Source organism: Melozone crissalis, unplaced genomic scaffold, assembly GCF_028551555.1.
Source record: "Melozone crissalis strain CALT ecotype California unplaced genomic scaffold, PUWL_Pcris_2 ptg000042l_1, whole genome shotgun sequence".
NCBI classification, from domain to species: domain Eukaryota; kingdom Metazoa; phylum Chordata; class Aves; order Passeriformes; family Passerellidae; genus Melozone; species Melozone crissalis.
In genome coordinates, this window is record NW_026535820.1 from 3,203,242 (window position 1) to 3,230,265 (window position 27,024).

At 38.3% G+C, this 27,024-nt stretch overlaps 1 protein-coding gene across 1 annotated transcript in view; it reads left to right on the forward strand.

Moving 5' to 3' along the window:
• Nucleotides 1-27,024, forward strand: part of EYA1 (EYA transcriptional coactivator and phosphatase 1) — a 145,079-nt gene that overhangs the window by 87,700 nt on the left and 30,355 nt on the right. The window contains exons 9-13 of the mRNA XM_054284733.1: nucleotides 679-761; nucleotides 1,172-1,358; nucleotides 11,802-11,941; nucleotides 13,163-13,246; nucleotides 19,235-19,324. Coding sequence (XP_054140708.1) covers nucleotides 679-761; nucleotides 1,172-1,358; nucleotides 11,802-11,941; nucleotides 13,163-13,246; nucleotides 19,235-19,324 — 584 coding nt within the window. The remainder of the gene's footprint in view (nucleotides 1-678; nucleotides 762-1,171; nucleotides 1,359-11,801; nucleotides 11,942-13,162; nucleotides 13,247-19,234; nucleotides 19,325-27,024) is intronic.

The window sequence follows — 27,024 nt, forward strand, 5'->3', positions numbered from 1 at the left end:
AGCAATTCAGTCTCTGGGCTCAATTCCATCTTGGGGCTCCCTTTTCAGAGAGGTACTTTTTTTTCTCTTGTGTCATGCCCAGTACACTCTGTCAAAAGAGGGGAGGTTTGCAGCCCAAGGCTGTCTCTGATCGATTAATGAGTCCTAATGGCTTTGCAGTGGGATTGAGCTGTTTGGAGCAGGGAGTTATGGCTTTTGCTGCTCCTGTGAGGGGCTGAGGCTCAGGGAGGGGAGAGGACACAGTTCTCAAAGGTGGCAGGAGAAACAGAGCCACCAGGTTTTCATGAGGGGAGATGGTGTCTCTCGGGACAAGCCCTTATTGTTCAACAACAACAAAAAAAAAAGAAAAATAAAAAAAAGAAGTAAAGAAACCCTCATTACTTCCACAGTGCTGGGTGTTATTTAAAGAGGTGTGATAGCTGAATTTTCAATGAGACCTGAGGTGGGTCCAAAATTCCAGTCTAAATTTCAAGGGGACTTTTTTATTGTAATAATGAAATACAGAGTGTAAGAACTATGAATTATCACTTTCTAAGTATTAACATGTTATAGAGCTGAATCGGTCAACATATGGGAAATATTACAAATATGCCATAATGTTATGATATAATTGTGTGATATAAGTTATTTTCCAATACTTTGTTTTAGTAATTCACATAATTTTTCCTTTCATTTCAGGCAGCAGTTTTACAACATCATCAGGAATATATGCAGGAAATAATTCACTCACAAATTCTACTGGATTTAATAGTTCACAGCAGGTAAATTTGTTAATAGGAGTTCAGCAAACTTTGGCAAACTTAGAATTCTCATCTGCTGAAAAAATATAGCTCTTAGTTTGTTGAAAGAAATTGTCATATTTCAAGTCAAACTAAAATGTTTATAAATGTTTTTCTTCAATCTGTCATCTGAAAGCTAATTGTCAGAGGTTGATGTTCTTATTCACGCATCTTCAGCAGTGTGTCTAATAAACTGCTTGTATGAGAAGACATACTTAATTATGTGTAATTTAGATTTCATTTTACTGCCTCACAGTTTTAGGTCCTACAGCATCCAGTCCAGGAAGCATACGTGCTCAAAGTCTGACATGTGTTTGTAGTTATATTTTGGAATTTACACTGAAAAGTAGCAAAACTTTGATGGACTACTCAGTTGCTTTTTTGTCTTGCAGGAATATCCCTCCTATCCCAGTTTTGGCCAGGGCCAATATGCACAGTATTACAATAGCTCACCATACCCTTCACATTACATGACAAACAGCAACACCAGCCCTACGACACCCTCCACAAATGCAACATACCAGCTCCAAGAACCACCATCTGGCATCACCAGTCAAGCAGTTACAGATCCTGCAGCAGGTAATTACATGGATTTTATGGTCCCTATGAGGCACGTTTTTGTAAGTTGAAAGAGGATTGAATTGGATTTTTTTTTGTGTCATTGTTGATTTTTTTTATTATTATTTCTTAATCCTGAGCCTGTGGCAAATCTTGGACAGATTTTAACAGAAAATAGAGTAAAGAAAAAAGAGGATCAGTAACAGTTTTAAAGCTTATCTGGAATAAAAGTTTTTTGTATTTATTTGCAAAGTGTGTTAAAAATTGCAGGGTATGAATAAGTCTTAACAGTAAACAAGAACCTGGTGTTTTTAAGCTCTGTATTCGTTAAGATAAACCCCTTTGATTTTTCTTAGAACTGAAATCAAGAGGCCTTCAAACCATAACCCAACTGTCTACTTGAAGGAGAGCTTTTGAGCTCTTTATTTCAGAGGACATAATAATGCTTGCAATGGAGAGTGGAAATTGCACAAGTGTTTCCATTTTAAGAAAAGATTTTCAGTGGCTTATTCTTTTTTCCCAGTCATTTTACCTTTCTTGGTGGAATTTGGCGGTCCTTTACTAGTTGAGATACTTTTTGAACATTTATGCCAAACTGCTCCAGCTGTTTTTGGAAATGAGTGGTGAAAAATACTTTTCTCATTATTAAAAAAAAGTTAAAATCCATCTTTTTAAAAGATCAGGTGTGTCAGTCATTAGTAGATGGCAGAGGTATGAAGTCTGTCAGAGAGAAATTCCAAGACTGCAGATGTGTTTCTTAGTAATGCAGGAAGAAGCAGTTATGATTTGGCAGTGCTATCCAGTGGTTTTGTTTCTGGCTTCTTTGGGATGAGGTTGGTTTTAGTTCTCTTGAAGCACTTGATGGGACTGATCTTCCATGTGCAATGCTGAATTTTACTATAATTTGCTAGGCCTCTGTTGCTTTTCTGCCTGAGTGTGCACCAGAAGAAAATGTTATGCAGTGTTGTCTTTTTTGAGACATTTGTTGCAAGTAAGGAAGAAAATACAGCTGGTGTGTGCATTTATATACACCAGGTCATGTGTGTGCACTGTATTTGAGAAAGGAATCTTTCTAAATATGTGAGTGCTTCTTGGGGTCTGTGGCATTTAGATGTGGATGCATATCGATTTCTGCATAATTATCCTGCTTTTCACTTGTTAAAAATTTTTTGCTTTTGTTTTCTTGTGATTTTGTTTTCTTTTCTTTTTAAGTTGGAAGCAGTTAAGTTCCTCTTTAGCCTGAAACCCTACGGTGACCAAGTTTTAGCTGTTAACAAGATACTAAAATTGAATCATTGTATCATCTGTGTCTTGATCTTTTGCAAAATTTTTGCATGCATTTTTCTAATTGATCTTTACTATAGCATTTACTTCCTAAAAGCTGTAGTAAATGTGCATATGAAGAGAGGAGGTATAATATTCCCAAGCTCAAACTTAGTGACTTAAAGACTGTCCTCCTATTTAAATAGTTTTCTGTGCTCTATAAGCCTGAACAGAACTTTTCTCAGTTCCTTTTTAAGAAGTCTTTCTTTTCTCCCCCACATCTTCCATGTTCTTCTTATGACAGTTTTGTCTAAAAATTTGAAAGAATTTGGTGAGCTTTCCCATGGATGAGTACTGCACCTAATCCTTCTTCTAACTTCTTATTTCATGTATTGAAAGCTGTACATCCATGGATGCCCTGCCACTGCTTGCTTAGCCCTTTCTCAGACATGTGAACACCTCCTCTGGCATTGCTGGGACTTCCATTTCTTTTCCCGAGACATTAACATTACTGATTTAACAGTTCAGAAAATGTTCCTTCCAGCAGTTTGCAAATAACAACCCTTAATGTAGCAATGGAGTTATCATGGGCTGGCTGCCTCTACCAGAGGCAGAGGCACATTTAGGAAAGTACCTAAATGTGGTACCTGTGGACCTATTAGAAGGAACTGGTGAAAGTCATCTCCATCAATGTGTTTGCAATCAGCAGAAGGTCTAGGGCCAAATTTCTCCATTTTTCTTTATGCAGTTTTTTTCTTTATGCAGTTAGGTTAGGATCAAGCCCATTTAGGCTCCTTCTGTATTGCCTGGAGAGAGATGAACACTTCTAATTAGAGTTCAGTTTAACAAGAGTCTTAATCCTGAGATGCCAAAGCCTCTCCAGTGGCATGAAAACAGTTTAAAGTGGCTGACATACCTGTGCTGGCTTCCTGAGGAGAAATTAGGCAAGAATCTTCTGCTCCCTCACCTTCAACGCTGGTAGAAAGGAAAGAAGGAACCATCAGTGAATCCAGTGCTGTCCTTGCCATTTCTCCTTGGACAGTAAATGATTGTGCTTTTTTCTTCTTGAGGTTTATTGCCAGCCCTCAGCTGAGCTCATACACAGCCTGCTTGGAGGACAAAACAAGGCTGGGCTCAAAGAAAAGAGGGATCAACATGTAGGAAGGAAATGCTGGTGGAGTTGGGACAAGTGGAAGGCATATTCAACAGAAGGAAATTCATAGTCGGGTCAAAAACACAGAACAAAAGAGCAAATTAAACAAATTTTTATTACAATTAGTAAAATTTCTGTAGGCTGTTTTGCCACATCTGCTCAAGTTAGGCTGCTGATTCTTTACCACAACTGGAATGTTTCATATGAGGGATGGTGGGGAGCAGTGCAGAGCTATCACATTTTGTAGGATGGGCTCCAGCTGCTGAATTGCAGCTGTCTATCCTTAGACATCTTCTATATTTAAAAAAAGAAAATCTAATCCATGTGGTTATGAACTATGCCAGGACAAGCACAGAACAGCCTTCAGACTTTACAGAGGCACCAGAATAATTTGACAGACATAGGTGGTTTCTATGAATTTGGGCCAATAAGTGAAACAGAAGAGTCTGGTAAGAAAAATGTGAAAGGGAGAAAGTAATTATGTGCTCTTGTGACATTTTTGATAGAGTTTTGCCGACTCAGAAATCTCAGATAATTTCACTTCAAATATGTTTGATTCCTTGTCCAAATATAAAATAATCCTTTTATGATTTTCCTCAGTTACTAGTTAAATTTGAAAGTTTTTGCCATGCAATCCTGAACATGCAGGAATTCCTGCAGAAAAACCTGGGATTTTCCATGCTCAATGTCTCTTCTTTCTCTTCACTTTCACGATTTGAAACTTTCTTGTACCACAGTCAGGATAAAATTATTCATTGCCCAAATGTTTATAGTCTTTGTATCCATAAATCAGATATAGAATTTAATGTTACTTTCTTGTGAACAAAAGCCTGTATCTTTCTTAGTGATGTAATCAGAAAATTGCTGATTTTTTGTCTAAGCTGTAGTATCTAAGAGAAGTAATAAGAATCAAAAATATGAAATAGAAGTAGATAAATGAGCAAATATTTGTTCTCCCTTCCACTATTTAAATTTATTGAAATAGGTTGAGAGTGAATAAAAGCAGTATTTCTTTATGTTCCATGTAGGTAAGCTGTGTAGCTCTTTGCTGCAGGATGTTGTGGATGCAAAATGTTTATGCCAGTTCAAGCCTAACTTTGACAGGCTCAAATATTAAATTTACAGAGACAACAAGAAATTCTTGATGCACCAGATCATTGGAGACTGGGGATGAATTAGTGCTGTGTGGATGTCTGTCCTTTTTATGCTTTCTTACTTAGTTTCCAGCTGTTTGCCAGTGGTGAAATTTACCCTGGAGAGATGGAGTTATGCCCCCATTCACTATGCCTACTCTGATGCTCAAAAATTCTTAGTGTAACATTCATAACATTATTTCTAGGAGTTAATATGGAAAAAAACTACCTTTTATAAAGCCATAATAATTTTCTCTTGCAATATTTCAACTCCATCATCACAAATGGTAATAAAAAGTTCTTGATTTGTGCAATATTTTTTTTTCATTCAGTCAGGAGGGCTGAATTTATCCTTCTATTTCATATGATGATATATTTATAATTTATTAAACAGTGTTTCTCACAAGAGAGACTTGCATTGTTCTTGCGATTCAATCTCTTTCATTTTTCTTGGTTTCTGTAATAAGTGTGTTTAATATATTACTGGAAGGTTTGGGTTTTTTTTCATATTACTCACATACTTCACAATGCAGATTAAAAACCTCGCAGGGATTGTGCCAGCCAGCAAAACTTGGTCTCAGGCATGGGCCACTATTTTGCTATTAAAGACTAAATTTCTTTTTCCTTGAGTACTATATCATCTTTAGTATTACAAAAGGGAAAGCAACTTTTACAGTTTCTTCTTATCATGTTTCATAACAATAAATTAGAAACAGAAAAGTGAAAGTGGTTAAATAGTTTATATAGACGACTTTTCTTTCCTATATGGAAAGAAATGCAGCTATATTTGCAGTACATTTCTGGTATTCTAATGTTTGTTCTTTTCCATAAATATAAATGAAGAGTAAATCTAGAGGATATATTACACAAAGAAGGAAAATCACAGAAAATTCTGTCAGAACAGAAATTAAATTGCATACAGTGGTGAATGGCAAAGTGCAGTACTGGTTTTGCTTTTATACTGTTATATATGATATTTTGTCATTATTTTAAATATGCAAACCTAAATCAAAACCTCAACCAGGCTTTGAAATAAATAGTCATTTTTGCCACTATTTTTAACAGGCTGTTGAGAGCTTCTGTCAAGTTTATAATAGCATGCTCTTAATTCTCAATATACAAACATTAAATTTGTTTTTCAAGTGAAGATTTTGACATTTTGTCAAAACAGCACTAGACATATACTTCTGTGATCCTGACAGCAGGCATTATTGTATTTCTTGCAATATTTACTTTGTGCTTTTACTTACTGCTAATACAGTATTATTTTTTTAGTAGACAAGTAAAAAAAGGAACATCCACAAATACACTTGATTCTGCTGCAATGTTCAATCCTGGTCCAGTTGTATGCAAGTAGAAGTTTGTATAGAGGCTCATGGAATTTGTGTTTAGTTTTATTTGTGCAAAAGGAAACTTTAATTATGCAAAGTAAGAAAATCATAGTGTGAGACTGACATATTCAAATTACTTGAATCTTGTATTTTTATTCTGGTACACAGGAGTTGAAATAACACTGGCAAAATGAAGTATAAGATTTAAGGGAAAGCCATTAATCTGGGCACAATCTAAATGGAAAATTTTTTGTACATAGGTACTTGTAGAGACATTTGACTGTACTAAGTACCCTGGACCCACCTTATCCATGTGATTTACATTGTGACATGAGATATGATTACTTTGATAATGTACATTTACTCTTTTTTGCATAACCTTTCCGTGTAGTAGGGAAAAAGTCTAATAAAATTTGCAATGCCTTTGTCAGCAGCAAAAGCTCTACCCACACACACCAGCTGGATTTGCCTGAAGACACACTCGATTTTGGTCTTTCTGGCATAGCCAGTTTGCCCCAGATTTGTCACTGAACACTATTACTGTACATTGAAATCAACAGTAAGAAAATGCAGCAATTACTATGGGAGATTTTCATAACAAACAGAAATGAATTACAGAATATGGTGTTGCAAATGCTCTCTCTGCAGCTCTACTGTCTGCTCATAAATAGTCAAGGTGGTTTTATTTTTGAGATGATGGAAAATTGTCCTGTGTGACAAAACCATCAACACTGCCCAGAGTGATGTATAAAGGGAAGTATAAACTGATGAACTCTCATGTCAAGTTGCAGTGTTATGGTGCCTTGAAGCAGAGAGGAAAGTCTGACACAGTCTGGTTCATGTATTCTAGTTAGGCCAGAATGTAAACATATTTCATTCCTCACAGTTATGTTTTTGTCAGGCTTGATGTCACTGTATGCTACAGGGGTTGCTACCAGGTCAGAAGCAGGGGAGTACCAGTCACACCTGGAAAACAAGATATTTACAGAATCTGGGCTTAAAATGTGTTTTTTTCTGACTGACTGTAGAAGTCAAAAGGGAGTTTTTTATACTTATCCAAGGTTCAGAAGGTGAAGCAGAAGTAAGCTATAACATTTAGTGTCTGCCTGGAGCAAAGAACAGAGAGTTGCTATAGCAGGGAGATCTAAAATGATGTGTATGTCCGTGGATGCAGAAGAATGACTGTTGCTACAGTTGCTATTAATACAAATTTTTAATGTTAACTGTTGTTATTAATACAAATTTGTGAAGGCATTGCAACACAGAGCCACAGCACTGGCAGTCTGGGCTGATGGATCCAGCAGGCTGTACCCTGCCTGCTGCAGGGGCCATCAGCAGGCGCCTTGGGAGCATCAAGGACAGGCTGGGCTTGTGTAAGATTTGCCCTAAGCACTTTTCCAGATCCCAGATAGTTTTGTCTCAGGGGATTTCCAGACCCGCTGTTATTTGTGTGTTTAGGGTGTGCCTGCATTAGCATTTTAATTTTGAAGCTTTGGCTCAGTAGAGCAGTCCTAGGACACCGAAGTGGAGTCCTTCCAGTCAAAGCTAACCTGGAAAGTGTCCTCCAGAACAGCTCCTAATTGCTCCAGCCCCTTCTGAGGGTGCCCAGGAGCTCAGCTGAGAATGCACTTGCACTGGAACAACCTCTAAGAAACAGCCAGCAGAGCCTGATGTCGTTGCCACCACTTGCCTGATCCCACAGATCCAACTTGCTAATGTGGTGTAGCTGTAGCACCCCTGAATGCTTCACTTCCAGGGATGTCTTCAGGCCCCTCTTGAACCCATATAACATTCTGGGAGCCTGGCATGGGTTGTTTTTTTTTTTTTGGCAAAATGTGTACAAATCTTATAGCTTTTATCTGAACTCCTTGTATTTAACCAGGCTGCTGCCAACTCCCTTTGGTGATCTTGCTTTTGTGTTGGGCAGGCAATGGATCTGATCCTCACCTTCTTCTCTGCTCATGATTATGTGCAGGGCAGGGTTTTCTCCTGCACTTATTTGGGTTTGTCATGCTAAAGGACAGGGTAAAATTGAATTCAGTGCTTTTGAAAAATCATCATTTCACTTGGCTAGTATTAAAGTGTCTGTTACAATGAAGTCAGCTGAAGTTGAACAAATTAACCTTCTCTTAGCAATGATTATAGAATAATGAGTGTAGTGATAACATGATTTGTGTCTATGTAAATTGACTTCAGCAAGTCTTTTGATGCCCCTGGCAGTTAAATCTTTTCACTTAACATAATTAACAATTCACTTAATTTTAAAAGCAAGCTAGGCTAAGGCAGTTTGGCAGGAATTGCAGCAGAAGGATAAAAAGCTGTTCAGGAAGTCATGTCCAGAGAGGAGATAGTAAGAGCTCACTGCTAAAACAGAGGGATGGCTGCAGCAGCATTCCTCAGTGTCTGCCTTGGGCCTAGCACCAGACCACGTTTTCATTAATCACTATGTGACAGAACAGAATGTGTTTGCCTATTAAATATGTAGATGACACCAAGCTGAGAGGGGCTGTGAGGCCTTTGGAGATGGGATGAGAACTCAAAAAATGGAGATGTGATCTGAATAGGAGCAGGTGTGAGGTATACATTTAGGCAGGAATGATGAACTGCACAAATGTGGGAGAGGGAATGTTGGCAGCTTCTTCCAGGCTCTACCTTTCCCTGCAGAGCCCTCTCAGTACTGCAGATATTAGTGGCACACAGAGTACCCTCAGCCCCTGTTGTTTTTCTTTCTCCAGAATTTGTCAGGGCTGGGCATGTTGAGGCTCAGGTGGACATTGAATTCTTTAACTGGGTTTCCTTATGAGGCCCTGAGAGTGACCATTGGACACTGAGCTGGTGACACAGCCGTGCACACAGAGGCTTCCCTTCACGTACACGGAAAAAGTTTCTTGCCCACAATGTCATGTTTTCGCCCACTGGTGACTGCTGTCTGTCACATTGTAACACACTGATCTCCTGAGCAGGCTCCGGAGCTGCAGGTATCAGCAATGTTGCTTGTTCAGTCATGTGCAAGGTTTGGCCAAGTCTTGGAGAAACAACCAGTTCAATGTCACTTCTTCCTCAGAGGACAATCTAGGAGTGCCCAGTCTAATATTTATGGAAATATTGTAGAAAATGCAATTTTTTTCTGGCCAAGTGGTGTCCAGGGAGGGTAGCCTGCAGAACATTCAGGAAGTCAAGCTTTGCTTGATTTTGCTTTGCATTATTTTGTCCAGTTTGGTGAGGCTGTAGAGAATGAGAACCAGAGCCTAGCAAAGAAGATTGACAAGGAAGGGTTAATCTAACAACAAAAGCGATCTGTGAACAGTCTTCAAATGCATGCAGATACAATGAAGGGAATGATTTTCCCCCTCTTTCACAGATTAAACTTCTACTGCTATAATGAATGCTGAGGTTGTATGTTCTGAGATGCAGCTGTCCAAGCAGCAGATTTCCTAGAAAGATCCATAAGAGCAGGACAGACAAGTCTTTCTTGGGAATGATGGAAGTACAGTGGTCTCAAGAAGGGGTCCTGATGCAGGGTTGGGAGTTTTTCTGTCAGGTGACAGTCTGGTGCATCCAGACAGATTACCTGGGAAGGGGAAATGGAAATGAGCCTTCACCCAAACTTGCAGCCCTGTGTTTAAAGTTTTGAATGAAGTATTCATAAGTGAGAGTGTTGCAAAGATGGAGAGCTGGATGCCTCTTACAGACAGATTTTCTTCCCTGCCCCCACCATGCTCTGCTCTGTGTCCTCACTCATTTAGGTTTCCTTATTTGTTTATTTGTCATGGAGTTTTGTTTATACTCTTTCCATCTCACCTGTTCCCTACTTGTTTTAGTATTACTCCAGCAAGTTTAATTCTTAAAACTTTCAGGCATAGCATGTCTGTAAGAAAAATTTCTAATACTGGGAACTAAAACCAAACTCCTAAAAACAGTGTCAAAGACCAAAAGCAGCTGAAATTTAAATTAGTCACTAGAAAATGCAATTTTTCATTACATCTAAGTTTTGAAGTACATATTTAGAACATCTTATCACCAGTATACCTGTTGAAGAAATTCTGGTCTGTTTATTTTATGGGGTTTTAGTATAAGTCAAATGTTTTCAGAGGATTCTCTGCTTAACTTTGACTTACATCTTAACTTGTTCTACTTTGTTTGATGTAGTCTGAAATATTTAGGTAAATATATAGGGTGAAATATGTGAGCTATGCTAATTATCAATAAGTGTAGATTTGAAGGCTGAGCATGAGAATTTCAAGACCTTTTCCTTTCATTCAGCACAAGTAACTGTTATTATTTGGAGTAATTGTGCATATGTGGTGTTACACAGATGTCCAGAGTCTCCTCCTTAATTTAACCTTTGACCTCAACAGGATGTTTTCCTAGGAGAGAGAATCCCTTGTGTGAGAAATATACCTGTCTGTTCAAGCTGGAATGTTGTGGTCTAGGCAGATTCAAATTAAAAATTTTGCATCTACTGAGCTCTAAAGAGCAGTTAATATTAACTGAGCAGTAAAATTGAGAAACATAAAAGTTGCCGCTGTCTTCATAAAGTAGTGTTTTTAGGAAAAACAAAAAGAAATCATGGTGACCATCAAAATAAAAGTATTTCTGAAATTCAGACTATGAAAGGAAGTTTTCAAAAGAGATTTAAAAATGTGTTGTTGCATTTCTAAGGACTATGGTACTGCTAATTAAATTAATGGGAAGGAAAACTGATGCTCAGTGTATGCTTTGTTAATGTACAAGCATTCACTATGATATGGATGTTAAGAGTAGCAAAATATCTTCAAATTTGCATGTTTTCAGAAAAACTCTGCTGTTCTTATCTACATGAATCATCTCTCTTTTTACGGCTGTTCAGTAACAGTAAATATTCTTATAAATAAATGTGGCATAATAATTAGCATGCAATACTGTTTGTAAAGATTTGTATCCTGTCTTGAAGGTACTCATTGGAAATGTTCAGTGTTGATTAGGCCTTTAAAAATACTTGAAATCTCATCTTCAGTTGATGCATATTTAACACTTATTCATTTAAATTACTGTAGGAAAATAAATATTCTGGTTTATGCTATATCTTGGAATAATCCTACTCTTCTGGCTCAAACGTAGCAATCTAAGTGTGTCCAACTAGGCAATTTGGAAAATTTTTCAATTTATATTTTTCTGGGCTTTTTTCACACCTGGTTGGATTTTTCTTACCTGTCACCATAACAGTTATTTTAAAGCATTTAAGGTATTTAAGTTTGAAAAGTTAGAGTTAAATTAATGCTGTTTTATGAAAAACTGGCATCCCTTAAAATTGTTTGCTTAATCTTGTAATAATTGAAGGAATGAAGCAATGAAGTTTTTATCTCCTGAGTCTTTTATAGGCATTTACTGAAATCGTTTGTCACTCTTTTTACATATAATTTGAGCTGGATTGAATTCATTTATGAATCAATATGACCACTTACTGTTTTATATATCATTATTTTAGTTAGGACTGGGTTTGGTAAGAGCAAATTATTCTAGTTAGGACTGGGTTTGAGCAAGTAAGCTGAACATTTTGAATGCTGAACTGAAGGGTAAAAGTGTTCTTTCTTTACTGTGACAGAATACAGCACAATCCACAGTCCATCCACCCCCATTAAAGATTCAGACTCAGACAGATTGCGTCGGAGCTCAGATGGGAAATCACGTGGACGTGGCAGAAGAAACAATAATCCTTCACCACCACCTGACTCTGACCTGGAGGTACTATATATTAAATGTCTTTGGCCTGTTACAGAACTTTGTTTTTATCATTATTTCACATGAACACATGAAGTGTTATTTATGCATCAAAAATAAAGTGGCATTGAAACTCCCTTTCTCCTAACAGTATTTCCATAGACAATAGGATTTTTCTTCTAAAGAACCTTCTTCAGGAAGAGCTTCTACTTCCTTGGAAAAATACTGGGTGTTTCTTTCTCCTTTTGATTAACAAAGCAAACAAACAAACAAACCAAAACAAACCAAATGGGGAAAAAAAAAAAGAAAAAAAAAAGAGGAGCAATCTTTTCCCAAGGCAAAGAAAGGTTTTTAATTGGACAAGAGACACTTCTAGCACAATAGTGGGGTTTGTTCTCCCATGCCCTGTTCACATTCCTCCCCGTGGCCCATGGTTTATGTTGAGAACACATCTCCAATGACACACCACAGCTATGAGTGACCACACTGCATTACTTTTCCTTTCCAGAAGCTTTACATCATTTGTCATCATGGGAAATACAATCTCACCAGGATTTTAAATGTTTGTATTTGAACACTTTATTTTTCATTAAGTTATCATTTTGTGTGTGGTCAGAGAACAAATTTAAAACATGTATTTTCCATTGTCTCTAAGCAAAAGAATTATTTACTGAGGCCATAAGTTTTATGCATACATCATCCAAGCTCATAGTTTTTCTTCATCAGCTGCCTAAAATGCATGAAATTAACATAAGTTAATTTTATAAAGAAATAAAGTGCTTAGCAGCAATCTGCTTTGTTTTGGTTTCAGAGGTAATATTCAAGGGCACTCACATGAATTTTTGTAAGACTTTTGTTTTGTAAGACTTGCAGAAATACAGAATTCTAACCCCAAGGATTTAGTTTCCAGATGCTTCTCTTTGTTTATTTGTTTCTATCTCACATCAAGCTTCAGAAATTACATTGTACAGTCTCATTTTCTGTGTATATTTGACTATACTATAATTCTATTCTAATAGAAGGATATAATAACAATTGTAGTAAAAAGCTAACAGATTGTATTACCCTACCCTCAAAAAAAAATCTTGTTAGTTTTGAAAATAAATGGCAGGGAAGCTATGGTTTTAATATGCAACCATATCAGTACAATTTTCCCATTTTTGTGCTTACTGATTCAAATTTTAATTTTCCATTTCAAGTATTAGCTTCACAAAGGAACACATTGATTTGATTCTCTTTTTACAGAGAGTATTCATTTGGGATTTGGATGAGACAATCATCATTTTCCATTCCTTGCTTACAGGGTCCTATGCTAACAGATATGGAAGGGTAAGTGTCAAGAAACTGATGGAAATGTTCAGTAATATTTGCTGGTTTATGGTTGATACACAAGGAATACCAGAACATTAGTTGAATTTTAGAGGCAAACTGGTACTGGCCTTACAAGACAAAAAAAATATCAAGCTGTTTCACATGTCTAGGCTTTGCAGTTGCTCAGCTCTTGTGTTCAGTACATATTTAAATAATGTTGGGTTACTTGATACTTGTGATACTCAAACTTAATACTTTGACCACTTGAGGTTTGGTTTGTAGATACAGGTTGTCTGAAACCTTTTGACATCATCAAAATCTGCAAAGATCTGCATCCCCTCAGAGAGTTCCAGGAATGATTGCTATGATGGATTGGCTGTGCTCTGTATTGAGAGGGAAAGAGGAAGAATGCTTTTGGACATGGCCAGATTAATCTAAAATTTTTTACCTTTGATTTTTTTTTTAATCTAAATATTGACTGATGTTTTCAAAAGTCTGCTCATGAGTCAAATCTTTATATTATGCACAGTCTATAAATCATAACTGGACTGATGAATATGTCTGCAGACAGCAGATTTCCTTGTAATTCTCAGAAGACAAACATGATTTTTGGTGAATAAGAACAGTTTATGGAAGGAATGTCCTTATGAGATCAGAGTTCTTTTTGTCAGGATTGTATATGAAAGTTAACAGCTTGTGCTAAAATCTGTTATAGCCTTTTATGTTCACCTCCTGTGAGTTAAAATTGCAATGTGATTTTTTGTTAACCTCAAAAATTTTTATGTGTAAAGAACAGCTACATAGCTTTGTCTGGCTTTGTGTAATGCCTATGTCTTCTTGTAAAGCTTCTATTTAGCACTAAAAGGTTTTACCCTGCACCCAGATGAGTGAAGGGCAAAGCTACCTCCAGTTCAGTCTGTGCCTGGGTCAGGTTCTGAGTTTCTCTCAATAGCTTTTGCACTATAAAAGTCTAAAGCAATACTACTTTGCAACCTTTCTTGCTTGTTCAGGTAAGGTTTGTTTGCAGAAGTGTTTACTGTAATAACAGTGTACCTGTTTAAAGAATATAATTAGGTTTTTTTCATTATATGTCAGAAAAGCAAGTTAATTCAGCAGCCTTGGTTTCCTAGGTGTTGTTAGTTTATATTTAGTTAATTCAGCAACCTTGGTTTCCTAGGTGTTGTTAGTTTATATTTAGGTAGTAAAAAGAAACTAGAACTTAAATGTTTCAACAATTATTGTATGGATATGTATGGAAAAAAGCACTTACAGAAGAATATTAAATATTTACCAAAAGTTGCTTTCCATTTTTCAAACTAAAACCAGCTTTTGTGTGGTATCCCAAAATCTATGACAATTTAGTTCAGAATGAGGAGAACAAATCCCAATGCTTACAAAAAAGCTCAGTGACAACAGAATCTCACCACTGGCTTTTGGCCAGCAGAGTAGCGCTGGAAAAGCCTAATTAATTAGTCACTGCCATAGAAGTACTAATGTGAGCATATTTTTTCCACTTGTTACTAGTTCCCTGTAGTGGATTCATTAATTAGAACCTGAACATAAACACTTTATTGCTGGATGGTTGAAGTTGAGGAAAGTGGCTGGGATTCAATTGCAAAGAGATATAAATATGTGTGCTGCAAAGAGGAGGCTGACCCCTGGGTGCAGCTCCATCACTGTTGGCACTGTTTACATAAGATGCAGCTTTTGCCCAGCTGGCTCTGGTTTCATGGCATCTGGCACAATATTCCTGCACTGCTAAATGACAGCCAACTGTTGATGGTGAGAGGAATGATGGCATTGCTGCTTTATCTTTGGATAAATACAAAATCTTTTTGGTGAGGGGTTAGCAACATGCCTGTCCGTGGCTCCCGGATGATGCCATAAAACTGCCATTCTGGTTTTGTTTTCTTAAGGTTTCATTCAAATCAGAGTTTTTCTTGGGTTATTGACAGCTTCAGACAACAGTTAGCAATTTCCAGGGATGTTAGAGAGACAGTGTCAAATGTTCAAGGCAAACATGCTAAAACATGAGAATTTTAGGGTTTATTTGTGGCAGCAGAAGGTGCATGTTTTTAAAAGAGGGTTTGCCTCTGGTCAATGACCTTTAAAATCAGAAATCTGGACCATTAGTTAATCTGAAAAAAATGAAAGTTGAGGGGAATTATTGTTCTTTTCACCTGTATTCTCGCTTATGAGCAACCCAACATCATGTTCTCTTATAAATCTGTGCTATGGTGAGGGCTAGAAATGCCATTTTAAAAAATTAAATCTAGGGTGATCACATAATCATTAAAATACAAAAGCTGGATCTTCAAACAAACAAAAATGTCCTAATTAAATAATAGGGGATTTGGCAACTTGGCATTCAGCTCTTTTCATAATGCCTGAGTGAATTTCATGGTGAATGACTATGAATGATGTTTGGCCTTGCTGCTGAAGGGATTGATTTTCTTTGCCTAATTCTCTCCCTCATTCTTCCTAACTTCTTCCTTGTACCACTTTTTTCTGTATCTCCTTACTTTTGCATCTGTTTTTATCACCTGCTCTCCTTTAGCTGCTATTCTGCTCTATTTTCCTCTTGCTTTTTTCCTTCAGTTTTTTTGTAACATAATAACACCTTTATTTTTCAGTTTACACATTCGTGGCAAAAATTATTCCATAAAACATTAATTTTTATTTAAGGATAATTTGAATTTAGTGATTTTAATGGAAATGTATGAAACTCAAAGAATATGCCCTTCCAGAAGATTAGACAAAAAAACCCAAAACATTTTCATTTGCTTTTGAATTTTTTTAACTATGTACAGAGAGAAATGTATTGATCAAATATAAAGTTACCAGTTAGTTTAATTGACATTAGGGCTGATTAAGTTTTGGCATTTGGAAAAAGTTGGAGCCCTTTAAGATCTTGGAGCAGGTGATCAGCATTGGCATGGAATACTGTGGTCTTTGCATACATTTCCATCAGTGAAAGCAGTTATATGCAGAGGTTTTAAAGGAATTTTCCTTTAAATTGTAAGCTATTTTATTGTGGTTTAATATACTTTAGAGATAGAGGAAAACAAAGCCTGGTTTCACTTAACCCTTCATTTGTGACCTGTAGGCTTAAGTGGAAAATAAGCCTGGTACCCAAAGTGAACTTTCCTGTTTTTCAGCTTCTTGTTTCTCCACAAAACAAAGAAATCAAGTAGGTAGAATTTAGAAATGACATACAGGCAATGTTTTGGCTCCAATGCCAGTATTCAAAACAAAAGGCCTACTTAAGCAGTTTGACATTGGTATTTCTTTTCTTTAGTCAAACTGCACCTCCCTCAGAGATTTGTACCTGATTTTGACCATACCTGAAAAGACACTGACTGAACCTGCAAATCCCAGGCAACAAGAAGAGATTGTTAGCTTTCCTACTCATTGTGAGACACCTCGCAGTAATTAGTTAGCAATTAGTGGCTTAAAAGTGCAAAAGAAGGTTGGGTATGGGATTATTTTTTTAAAACCTTGTTCTAGGCTCATCTTTTTTCTAAAGTTTACTGCCCCCACTGTAATGTCTGATGGCAGAGTTTGATATACTACGATGCTTTAAACCAAGGTTCTTGTGCTTTTCATTAGAGCAGTTGCAAGTTTGTGACTACACAGATATTTAAAATGTTAATGCAGATAAGGTTTTTGCTTCTGTTAAAAATGTAGCTACCGAGAGCCAGAGTTTAACATAGTTTTTGTGTTAAGTAGAACTTCCTATATAAAAATATTGTATTTAAACTAGGAGGTAAGCTTTCTTTGAAAAGCAATCCATTTAGTTTGAATTTATTTAATCTGACACTTTCAGTAGGTGCCAACGAGTTTCTTACATTTTTTCTGTCTAATTAGATTAACCTAATAAATGACATTATTTTAGTATTACTTTGGAGAAAACCATTCTGTTTTATTTCTGCCATGTAAAAATATCTTGGAGTAAAATGGGTAGAAATCTTTTTACAGACAAAATCCTCTTTTTACAGACTCAGAAATGTGATAAAAATGTTCAATAATAATAAAAGCAAGTCATGTACACTGAAATGTAAAATATATATTTGCAGCCATTAGTCTGGCTGCAAAATCAGTCAAATGAGTTCATAATCAGTATCATGCTCTGTTCCTCATTTATTCTGCTTTTCAAAATGATGTTGCTGTTTAGGGATGGAAGTCAGAAGGGAATTATTTCTACCTTGTTGCATTAGCAGTTGAGACTCAAGATGTAGCTAGGGATCTTCATTTGCATCTTAGACCTTTAGCCCATTTGATTCCTTTAATAACTACAGCAGAGGCTCCTGAGAGGTGTTTTCTGTTACTGCTCAGACACAACAGAAATCTTTGTTTAAAAAAAAATAAGCCCGATGAGCTGTGTAGGATGATGAGATGCTAACTGGGCACAAAGATAAGCAGAAATGTCAAAGGGAGAAGAAGCCTCAGGCCCAGCTAGAGAGAAAATACCAACTGCTTTCCACCTCACATGCCTACAAAAGTAAAGCAGAGGAAAGCATAGGTCTACAAATAGAGCAATATTAAAACAGAGAGACAGAATACTTTTGTTCATATTTCAAAGTGTTTCCATTTGAACTAAGAAGCCAAATATTCTTTTTATTTTTTTTTTTTTTTTTTTAGCTGTGCCAGTTTAAATAAAAGACTTATTTTTAAGGGCAAAGTTCATCAAAATAGCATGATGCAATTTTTTTCCCCAGTTATAAGGGTTATTTTTTTTTTTTTTATTTTAAAAATCTTGCACTTAATGGATGTGAGTTCAAGAATAGATGTTTTGTCTGCTCAGTGTTGCTCTGCTTTGAAATTTCAAAAATTCTTTCTCTGGATAGCAGTTCTTGGGTTTTGGCAATTCCAGAAGGCAGACAGGCTGCCAAATCACCATTCTTTTCCAGCTCTTCACTAGTGACGCATTTTGCCTTTTTAACCAGTAGTTATAGAAAAATGTTTGAAAGTTCAGAGATCATGTTGAAGCATCTATTAATTTGATTTAGAGGTGGAAAAAGAAACTAAGGACTGCATCTCTTGCTTTTTAACTGTGACTTGTCATCAAGTTTAGAATATTAGCTTATTTTAAGTAAAATATGTGTTGTCACTTCTTCAGTTCTATTTAAAATACAATTCCTAACAAACTAACATTATTAATAGAGGCTGTTATGGGATAATTTAACATGTTCTTTCAAACTCATGCTCCTGTGCTCTTGGATAGACTTGGCATTATAAATGAGAAACTCTATATCAAACGTATGTATTAGGCTCTCTTTTTGATTTTTCAGATTGAAAATATATAAAGCAACAAAAAAATCAAAACAAGACAAACATCTGTAATGCATTTGGTAACCACAACGCTGAACATGCTTTTTGAGTTTATTAGCTCAGTAAGGAGTAAGTTGTTACGGTAATTTCTGTAGAGAAGTTAAAGTGTGTTATGTATTAATAACAAACAATAGTTTTGTTCACTCTGCATGGGTGGGCCAAACTGGAAACATAATTAAAGCTTTTTTGACAATCAAGGAGTGGTTTTAAATAGAATTACCATTTGCAAATGAAACATCAATAGTTCTTTGCTTTAAAGTCACTAGGTATTCCCAGGGCTGAATCCTGTCATTTGTGACCAGTTTATTTTGAGTAACAATAGTGTTATCATACCCCTGCTTGATCATAAAACTTGTGAGCAGTTGTAGAATCTGGAGAAGTTTTAGCTGAAATGGATTTGCACAGAGATCAAAGAGCCAGTGGCAGGGATGCATGAGGGGGACCACAGAAGTCCCACTGCAAAATCAAGGAGTCAGTTGAGTTTAAGGCATATTTTTGAGTGTTACTGGGAAGTGCTGTAGTACAGGGTAAGAGAGTTACTGAACTGAAACTGACAAAGCAGATGTTGCATTTGATACAAGTATTATGTTATGAAAAGCTGTTCCTCCAGTTTGTATTTGGGTATATGTGTTAGGCACAGTATTGATGGTGTACTTGCTTAATTTCTTCTTTAAGGATCCTCCCACTTCTGTGTCCCTTGGACTGCGAATGGAAGAGATGATTTTCAATTTGGCGGACACACATCTATTCTTTAACGATTTAGAAGTAAGTGTTCATTCTTTTAAAACACACAGAGATGATCTAATATTTAATATTTGTCTGGTTTTATGTGTTGTTAGATGCTTTGACAATTATTTGCAGAGTTTCAATACCCAAATGCTTAGAAAACAATTATATCATTTAGTCATTAGGATATATAATAATATCTACGCTAAATGTCTGAACTGGCCTTCAAAGGTTACTGCAGCTTAAATGGTAGAATTTTGTCCTCACAGGTTTTAGCACTTATGATGACAGTAGACAAGTTTCAGAAGTGGATACACCAAAGGAGCCTATAACCATACAGAATTCAATAGTCTGCACAGGCCATTAAATATTAAACTCCAGCTTCTATAAACAGTTGATGGCTAGGTGCAGATTTCTTGCTTACGTCCCATGGTGGGCAAGTGTTACCTTAGCCAAGGGACATGATAAATGTTGTATGGGCTGTCTGTGGGCTGTTCCTGGGGCTGCTGTGTGCAGCAGGCACGGGGTGTTCTGTGCCAGGGTCCCTCTGCCTGCAGAGAGGAGCTGTGGCTGCCTTGCCAAGGGGTTTTTTAGCCTGCACAGCCTATGGTTTGGCAATGCTTGGGAGATCCTCCAAAGCTCTCCAAACTGCTGAAAGAGACTGTCACTCTAATGCCTGGCTGTTTCATCTTAAAAGGGAAAAAAGCAATTTCTGATCACATTTTAATAACAGAAAAACATGAAAACAGTCAGACTTCTTTCCCATCATAGTGAAGACAGCTGTTTATTTAAAATCCAGCTGTTAAGCAAGCTTGTGGTGGGACTGCCAACACACATTAATCATCAAGTTGTTGTTTTGCTAGATTTTAGAATAGTGTGTTATTCCAGACAGCAAAAGAATCTAAAAGATTCAAATGCAACTTTTGCTGATCAAAGTTAATTGGCAGCAATTGGCCTTTAAATATTTCCTGATGTTTCCCTTTTCAAAATCAAGCAAAATACACCTTATTCAATAGATGAGCCAAAATAATTTGAAAAATGCCAGTGTGTGATAGACCTCAAATGTGGTTTGTCCAACATCTGTCCTGTATTTTGATTTCTTTTCATCTAAAAAGAAACCACTCACAGATGATTTGGCATTTTAGAATGTAATGAAATTATTGAACATGCTTTTTTTTCTTCCATTCCTTAGAGTATTTATTTTTTATATTTACAGTAAAATAGCTGGTTTCTTGAAATTTTAAAGTAACATTTTCTTCCATTAAGGTGATATTTAAAGATATTATTGTTTTGGATATAAGAAGCACCAATGAGTTGCATGTATAAGACTTATTTTTCAGATTTATCTAAAAATATAACAATGCTAGTTATTTTTCAACTCTCTTTCTGATTATATTTCATTTTAACCAGAGCAGAATGAAAAAGTACTACTCTTTTTGTATTTAAGTATATTTAACAAAGTTCAGTGTGTTTTCATTTGCTATGCAGAGCCAGATATGTAGCTGCTTCATACAGGATTGTCAACCTCACTGGCTTTAATGAAAGTTAATCAACCACATCTTAGGGGTGGCCGATTATCTTCTGCTAATGGACACGTTGCAGCCTTAACAATAGAGCACAGTAGTTCATTCACTCAAGAACTCTGAAGCTGTGTATGAGAAAACAGCTGCTGGTTCATGGAGGCAGAGGAGCTCATGCTAAGCCTGATTCTTTGCATTTCCACCATAACCCCAGTTTATGTTGTATGTCCAAACTGAAGTGCAATAGTTGGTGTCTATACCGTGGCCTGCCTTCCTCACACATAGAGGCACCCAGGAGTGAGCAGCTGTGTGCTTGTCCTTGTACACCAGCCCTAATCCTTATGGATGGGGAACAGGAGCTCCAGTCTGAGGGGCCATGCCTTGTCCTAGGGGTGAAGAGCACGTTCAGTGTGCATGGACAAACCTTCAGAGCACACAGTGGAAGGGTGTAAGGGAGCCTGTACTTTGTGGGCAGCTGAATGTAAGGATTAGGCCTCATCACAGACTGGGGCTTTCAGTTCACCAGCGGTGACACAGTTTTTTGAACATGTCACAGAAATGTGGTGTTCTTGAAGGAGCATGTCCTCCTGGAGCCACAGTTGTCATTCTTGTGAGCATCACCATTTAGCTAGCAGGGTCTGCCAGTTTCCCAAGGGCTGTGACCTCAGGGCAGATTCCTCACATCCATCTCAGAAGCTCAAAAGTCCTTGGTTGGTGGTTTGGAGTTCAGGCTGCTCACAGCCTGACAGGCTTCCAGCAAAACTGTGGACAATTTGGTTTGGATATGCCTCAGGCCTAAAGCATCTATTCTCACTGATGAAGAACTGAGTTTGAAAGATCTAGCTCAGGTCTAAGCTTTGCAGTTCATCAGCACAAGTATCTGGGCTGTTGGGATTGAAAACATTTGTGGGCACGTTGCCTGTGAGCTGCAGAGCCTGGGTATCCATGCCCAGCAGTTGTATGAAGAACAGCAAAGCGGGATTTGGAACATATCTAACCCACAGAGTCGATGTGTGTTTGAGCCTAGGCTTAATTCAAAGTGGGAAAGTGAAAGCTGATGCCCTCTGTCTCACCCAGGCTCAGAGGGAACCCTTCTTGGCACATACAGAGGCAGCTTTTAAAGGCAGGCAATCATCTGTCATAGCTTTGGCCTATGATGCACATTTTTCCAGATACCACAAGTTAATGTTTTTAAATAAAAAAATCTTTCATCCAACATTCCAGAAAACTCTATCATCAGAATAACTCTCTTGTTATCCAAGTGAAAATACTTTTTCGTCTTATAAAATGCTGAAGTCTGATTGAACATTTTGAATGCAAAGGGCAGAGTTGCAGCAGTGATCTCTGAAGCACAGTTTGATTTATGTATGACCTAACTGGCTTTTCAAAGTTCAGCCTAGAGATTTAGTAATGTTACTAGGTTAAATTCTACAGTAGTCAGTTTTTAGTCTGTGTAAAGTGCCAATATGTATCAGTTGAATTTAGTAGGGGATACAGCCTGGTAAATGAATCATCTATTTTTATGTATTTTGTTCTCCATGTAATAATAATAATAGTAATATTTGTAATTGAAAATTTCAAACTCATTGAAAAAATTCAGTCAGATCTCACTATCTAGCTTTGAAGTCAGTATTCTGTTTCTGGATGGGTGAACTGCAGTTAGATTTGCACCCTTGCACTAGTTCTTATTTTATTGCTTTGAAAAAAATAAAATAAATTGCTTATTTCTTTCGCTTTTCACAGATTTATTTGGAGTAATTAATTCCAAAGTGATGTAATAGCAAACAATTTCTGATCTTTAGGAATATTCCTTAAACAGCATGTTAAAGGGATATGACAAGATTTTTAACATGCTGAAAAGAAAAATATTAATGATTGCTTATGTATAATTTGATCTAAGTACCATAATAAACAGTATTTTCATGCATTAGCAGTAATTTCATAATAAAATTAGAGAAGTGTACTAGGCTAAACAGTGGAAGATAGTGCAGTGTTCTAAAAATTTTGATTCCAAAATCTGCATTTGGGTTTCTGAACAAGAGCTTTTGGTTTTCAGTATTGAAGTTTTTTATGTAAATGTCTCATACTCTCTGTTTTATAGTTGAATTTTAATTGTGTGCAAGAGGGAATAACTACATTAGTTAGTGCCCTCAAGAGAACCATGGTTATCTCATCTGAAAAAAAATGTTTGATTTTGCATGCTGATTATGTGGTGATAGAGATAATAAGGTATAATATTTTTAAGGTCTATATGGAGCAATTACACATATTATGTATTTGAGGAGGTATGCTCCAGTGTTTTAGGGAAATGAGCAACTTGATGACAGGACTGAGATGTGACATCCACAGAGGTGATCAGCCCTGGTGCAGGTGTGTTCTAGAGCAGAGCAGGGGAGAGTGGCTCACAGGGAATGTGAGCTCCTTCCTCAGCCAGGGAAGGCCAGGGGGGCACAGAGACCCACCAGGAGCGGGCTGCTCTTATGAGAGTGGCATGTGCGAGGCCAGGAGGAATGGTGGCCAACCCCTCTTCCCAAAGGAGGCAGCCCTAGTGAGCACTGTGGCCAGGAGCACGTGGCCAGGGCAGGCAGACAGATCATGGTGTAGCAGTTTGCTCGGCAGGGTGTGCAGGGAAGGTGACAACACAGAGGTGGGACATCCACTGGCCAAGCACAGGCACGTGAAGTCCACCAGCAGCCAAGCTCCATTCTGTGGCCATCTGCACAGGTCAGGGCACTCATCTGAGAGCAAGGCTGCAGCTGTGATGGGGGATCTGCACCATCTGTCCTGATAGTGGCCAATGCCTCCCTGCAGGCAGGGCTGCTGAAGGACAAGACTGCAGTGCAGAACTCAGACTGCAGAAAGGGAATAGAGGCTTCTCCTGAGGCAGGGACAGGACAGCAGACCTGCCTGCCAAAGGTGTGCCAGGTGGAGGAGCTCCTGTGGCAGGTGGCTGAGCTGCAGGAGGCAGCAGGAAGACTGCACAGCATCGGGGTGGCTGAGAAGGAGTTGTATAGCTGGTTCAGTGGAGTTGCATAGCTGCTTCCAAGTGCAGTCTGCAGCAGACCCACAGCCCATGACCAAAGAGCCAAAACTTCCCCCACTGGCACAAACAGAAGGGAGGGAGAGCAATAACATTGCACAATGTAAGCAAGGACCTGCAGGAGGAAGACACCTCCCCAAAACCTGAGGTGCCCCTGCAGAACTGCTTCACTGCTATGCAGACTGAGTAAGGAGAGACACATCGCACAGGAGAGATGCTGGAGCTGAGTAAGGAGCCTGACCCCATAACCTCCCCATGTAACAATGACAGCAACTAAGAGAAGGAGAGAGGTGATAGTAGTAGGTAACTCACTTCTGAGAGTCTTATTTGCCAGCATCAGGTGCTCTCTAGAGAGGTGTGATGTTTGCCAGAGCCTTGTATTAGGGGTATGTCCCTTGGGGTGTGCCCCCAAGACAGGGTGTTACCAATACACTACCAAGCCTCATGCAGTCCTCTGGCTTCTGTCATCTGCTGCTGTTATTTCACCTGGGCACCAGTGATACCGTCTGAGGAAACAAAAACAGTCAAGATGGATTACAGTGCCCTGCTCCCTTTACAGAGCAGCAGTAAGGGATTCTGGAGTGTGGGCAGTTCTCTCATCAATCCTCCCAGCCATAAAAAAGGAGTTTGAAAGGGCCAGTCAAATCTGGCAAATTGACAAATGGTTGCAGAACTCATACCGCAGAGGTTCGGGTATTTTAGAGCATGGGACTTGCTTGAGAAACCTGGTCTGGTGGGGCTGATTGGCTCCATCTGTCAGAGAAGAGCATCTTCAGTCACAGGCTTGAGGAGGAGCCTTAAGCCCTCTTTAAACTGGAGAAGAGGAACCTCAATCCATCCCACTCTTGCCTGTCTGATACCTGTGGCACCCATAGGTGTCCAGAGTCTGGAGTGGGATCACAGGTCAGCAGAAGAGCACCTGAAGAACAGCACAAAGGAATTCCAGTAAGTTGGCTTCATCAGAGGCCCATCTTGAATGTTTCTATGCAAACACACACAGCATGGGGAGTAAACAAGAGTTAGAGGCATGTGCATGCCTGCAGGTCTATGGTCTTATTGGCATCACAGAGACTGGTGGGATGACTCTTGTGACTGGAGTGTTGGAATGAAAACATGCAAGATGTTTAGGAAGGACAGGCAGGGGAGACAAGGAAGGCCTGTAACCCTCTGTGTCAGTGGATGTCAATGCTGGAGTGCATGGAGCACTGCCTGGAGATAGATAAGGAGCTGACTGGGAGCTTGTGAGTCAGGATTACAGGGAGAGCAGGGAACAGGTGACATTAAGTGGGGGTCTGCTACAGACCACCTAACCAGGAAGATTGAGTGGATGAGGCTCTCTATAGACAGGAGTAGCCTCACATTTGCAATTTGTGGTCCTCATGGTGAGCTTCAGCCACCCGAATATCTCTTGGAGGTACAACAAATTAGGCCATAAGCAATCCAGGAGGTTCTAGAATGTGTTGAATGTGTCGGTGATGACTTCCTTCTGCAAGTGGTGGAGGAGACAACAAGGAGAGGTGCTATGCTGGACCTTGTTCTCGCCGACAAGGAAGGAATGGTGGGGAATATGAAGCTCAAGGGTTGACTGCAGTGGCCATGAAATGGTGGATTTTAAGATATTTGGGGCAGCAAGGAGGGTGCACAGGAAGCTCACAACACTGCACTTTGGAAGAAAGACTTTGGCCTCTTCAGCAATCTGCATCTGGACTGGGTAAATCTGGAGCAGACTGGATTGAGAGCAGTCCTGGAAGGACCCGGAGGTGTTCAATGACAAGAAGCTAAACATGACCTGGTAATGTGTGTTTGCAGCTCAGAAAGCCATTTGTGTGGCTGCAGGAAAAGCATGACCAGCAGATTGAGGAGGTGATTGTTCCTCTCTGCTGTGCTCTCCTGAGATCTCACCTGGAGTACTGTGTCCAGCTCTGGGCCCCAACTAAAGAGGGGCATAGAGTGACTCCAGAGGAGGCCACAAAGGTGATGAGAGGATTGGAAGACCTCTCATATGAGGAAAGGCCAAGAGAGTTGGAGTTATTAAGCCTGGCGAAGAGAAGGCTCCCGGAAAACCTTATTGTGGCCTTTCAGTAGAGGGGAAAGCCAAAGAGGGATTTTTACAATGTGTCATGTAGTGACAGGACAAGAGTTGATGGCTTTAAACTGAAAGAGGGTAGGTTTGGATTATGTATTAGGTAGAATTTCTTCAGTGTGAGGTTGGTGAGACACTGGAACAGGTTGCCCAGGGAAGCTGTGGATGTCCATCCCTGGAAGGGTGCAAGGCCAGGCTGGATGCAACTTTGAGCAATCTGATCTAGTGGAAGGTGTCTCTGCCCATGGCAGTGGGCCTGGAACTGGACTCTCTAAGGTCCTTTCCAACCAAAACCATTTTGTGATTCTATTTGCATCTTTAAAGATTGTATATGTTTATACTGATACTTTTAAAAGTTTACTCATTTTTTTTGGCATATTGGGAGCTTATTATAGCAAGGTATGTTAAAGGTATCACTAGGTATTGGTGGCAGTGAATCATTAGGAACACCTTATTTGAAAAAGTTAGTTCAATGCTTTGCAAACTTTGTTCTAAAATCATACCATCTCATTAGATCTATTCCTTTAGAGGTATCTACTGAAGCTGAATATGTCACTTATTAAATCTTGTCTGATCTTGCCTAACACTTTTTTATTTTTTAGTTTGTGTTGAGTTCTATTGAAGTAATTAAAAGCAAATTAATTTGTAGCTTTATTTCATGGTGATTTTTTTTCTTTTAGGACTTTTATTTCTGTTTGTTCATTTCACAGGTTTTAGTGCAGGTATTTGTGGGAAGGTTCAAAATAAGATTCTAATGATACTATAAAAAGACAATTTTCCCCACCTTTGACGCACATGGTCATGATTAGCATTAATTGTTTTGCCATTTGTGAAGGACATATAGTGCACACCCATGGGTTCACAATTCACTTCTGTTTGTGGAATCTGTGCAAAATGATGACATGTGTATGGCAGTAGTTTATAATGAATGGCAGTGTGGTATGGGTTTTCAGGCTACATTAGTTGATATATTTCTCTTAGTGATAAAAGATCAGGGAATAATATAAGGTACTGCTGTCAAGCAGTAACTTTGGTTTTTTGGGAAAAAAAATTAGAATAGTCAATTATATTCTAAAAATTAAGGATGATGACCTCG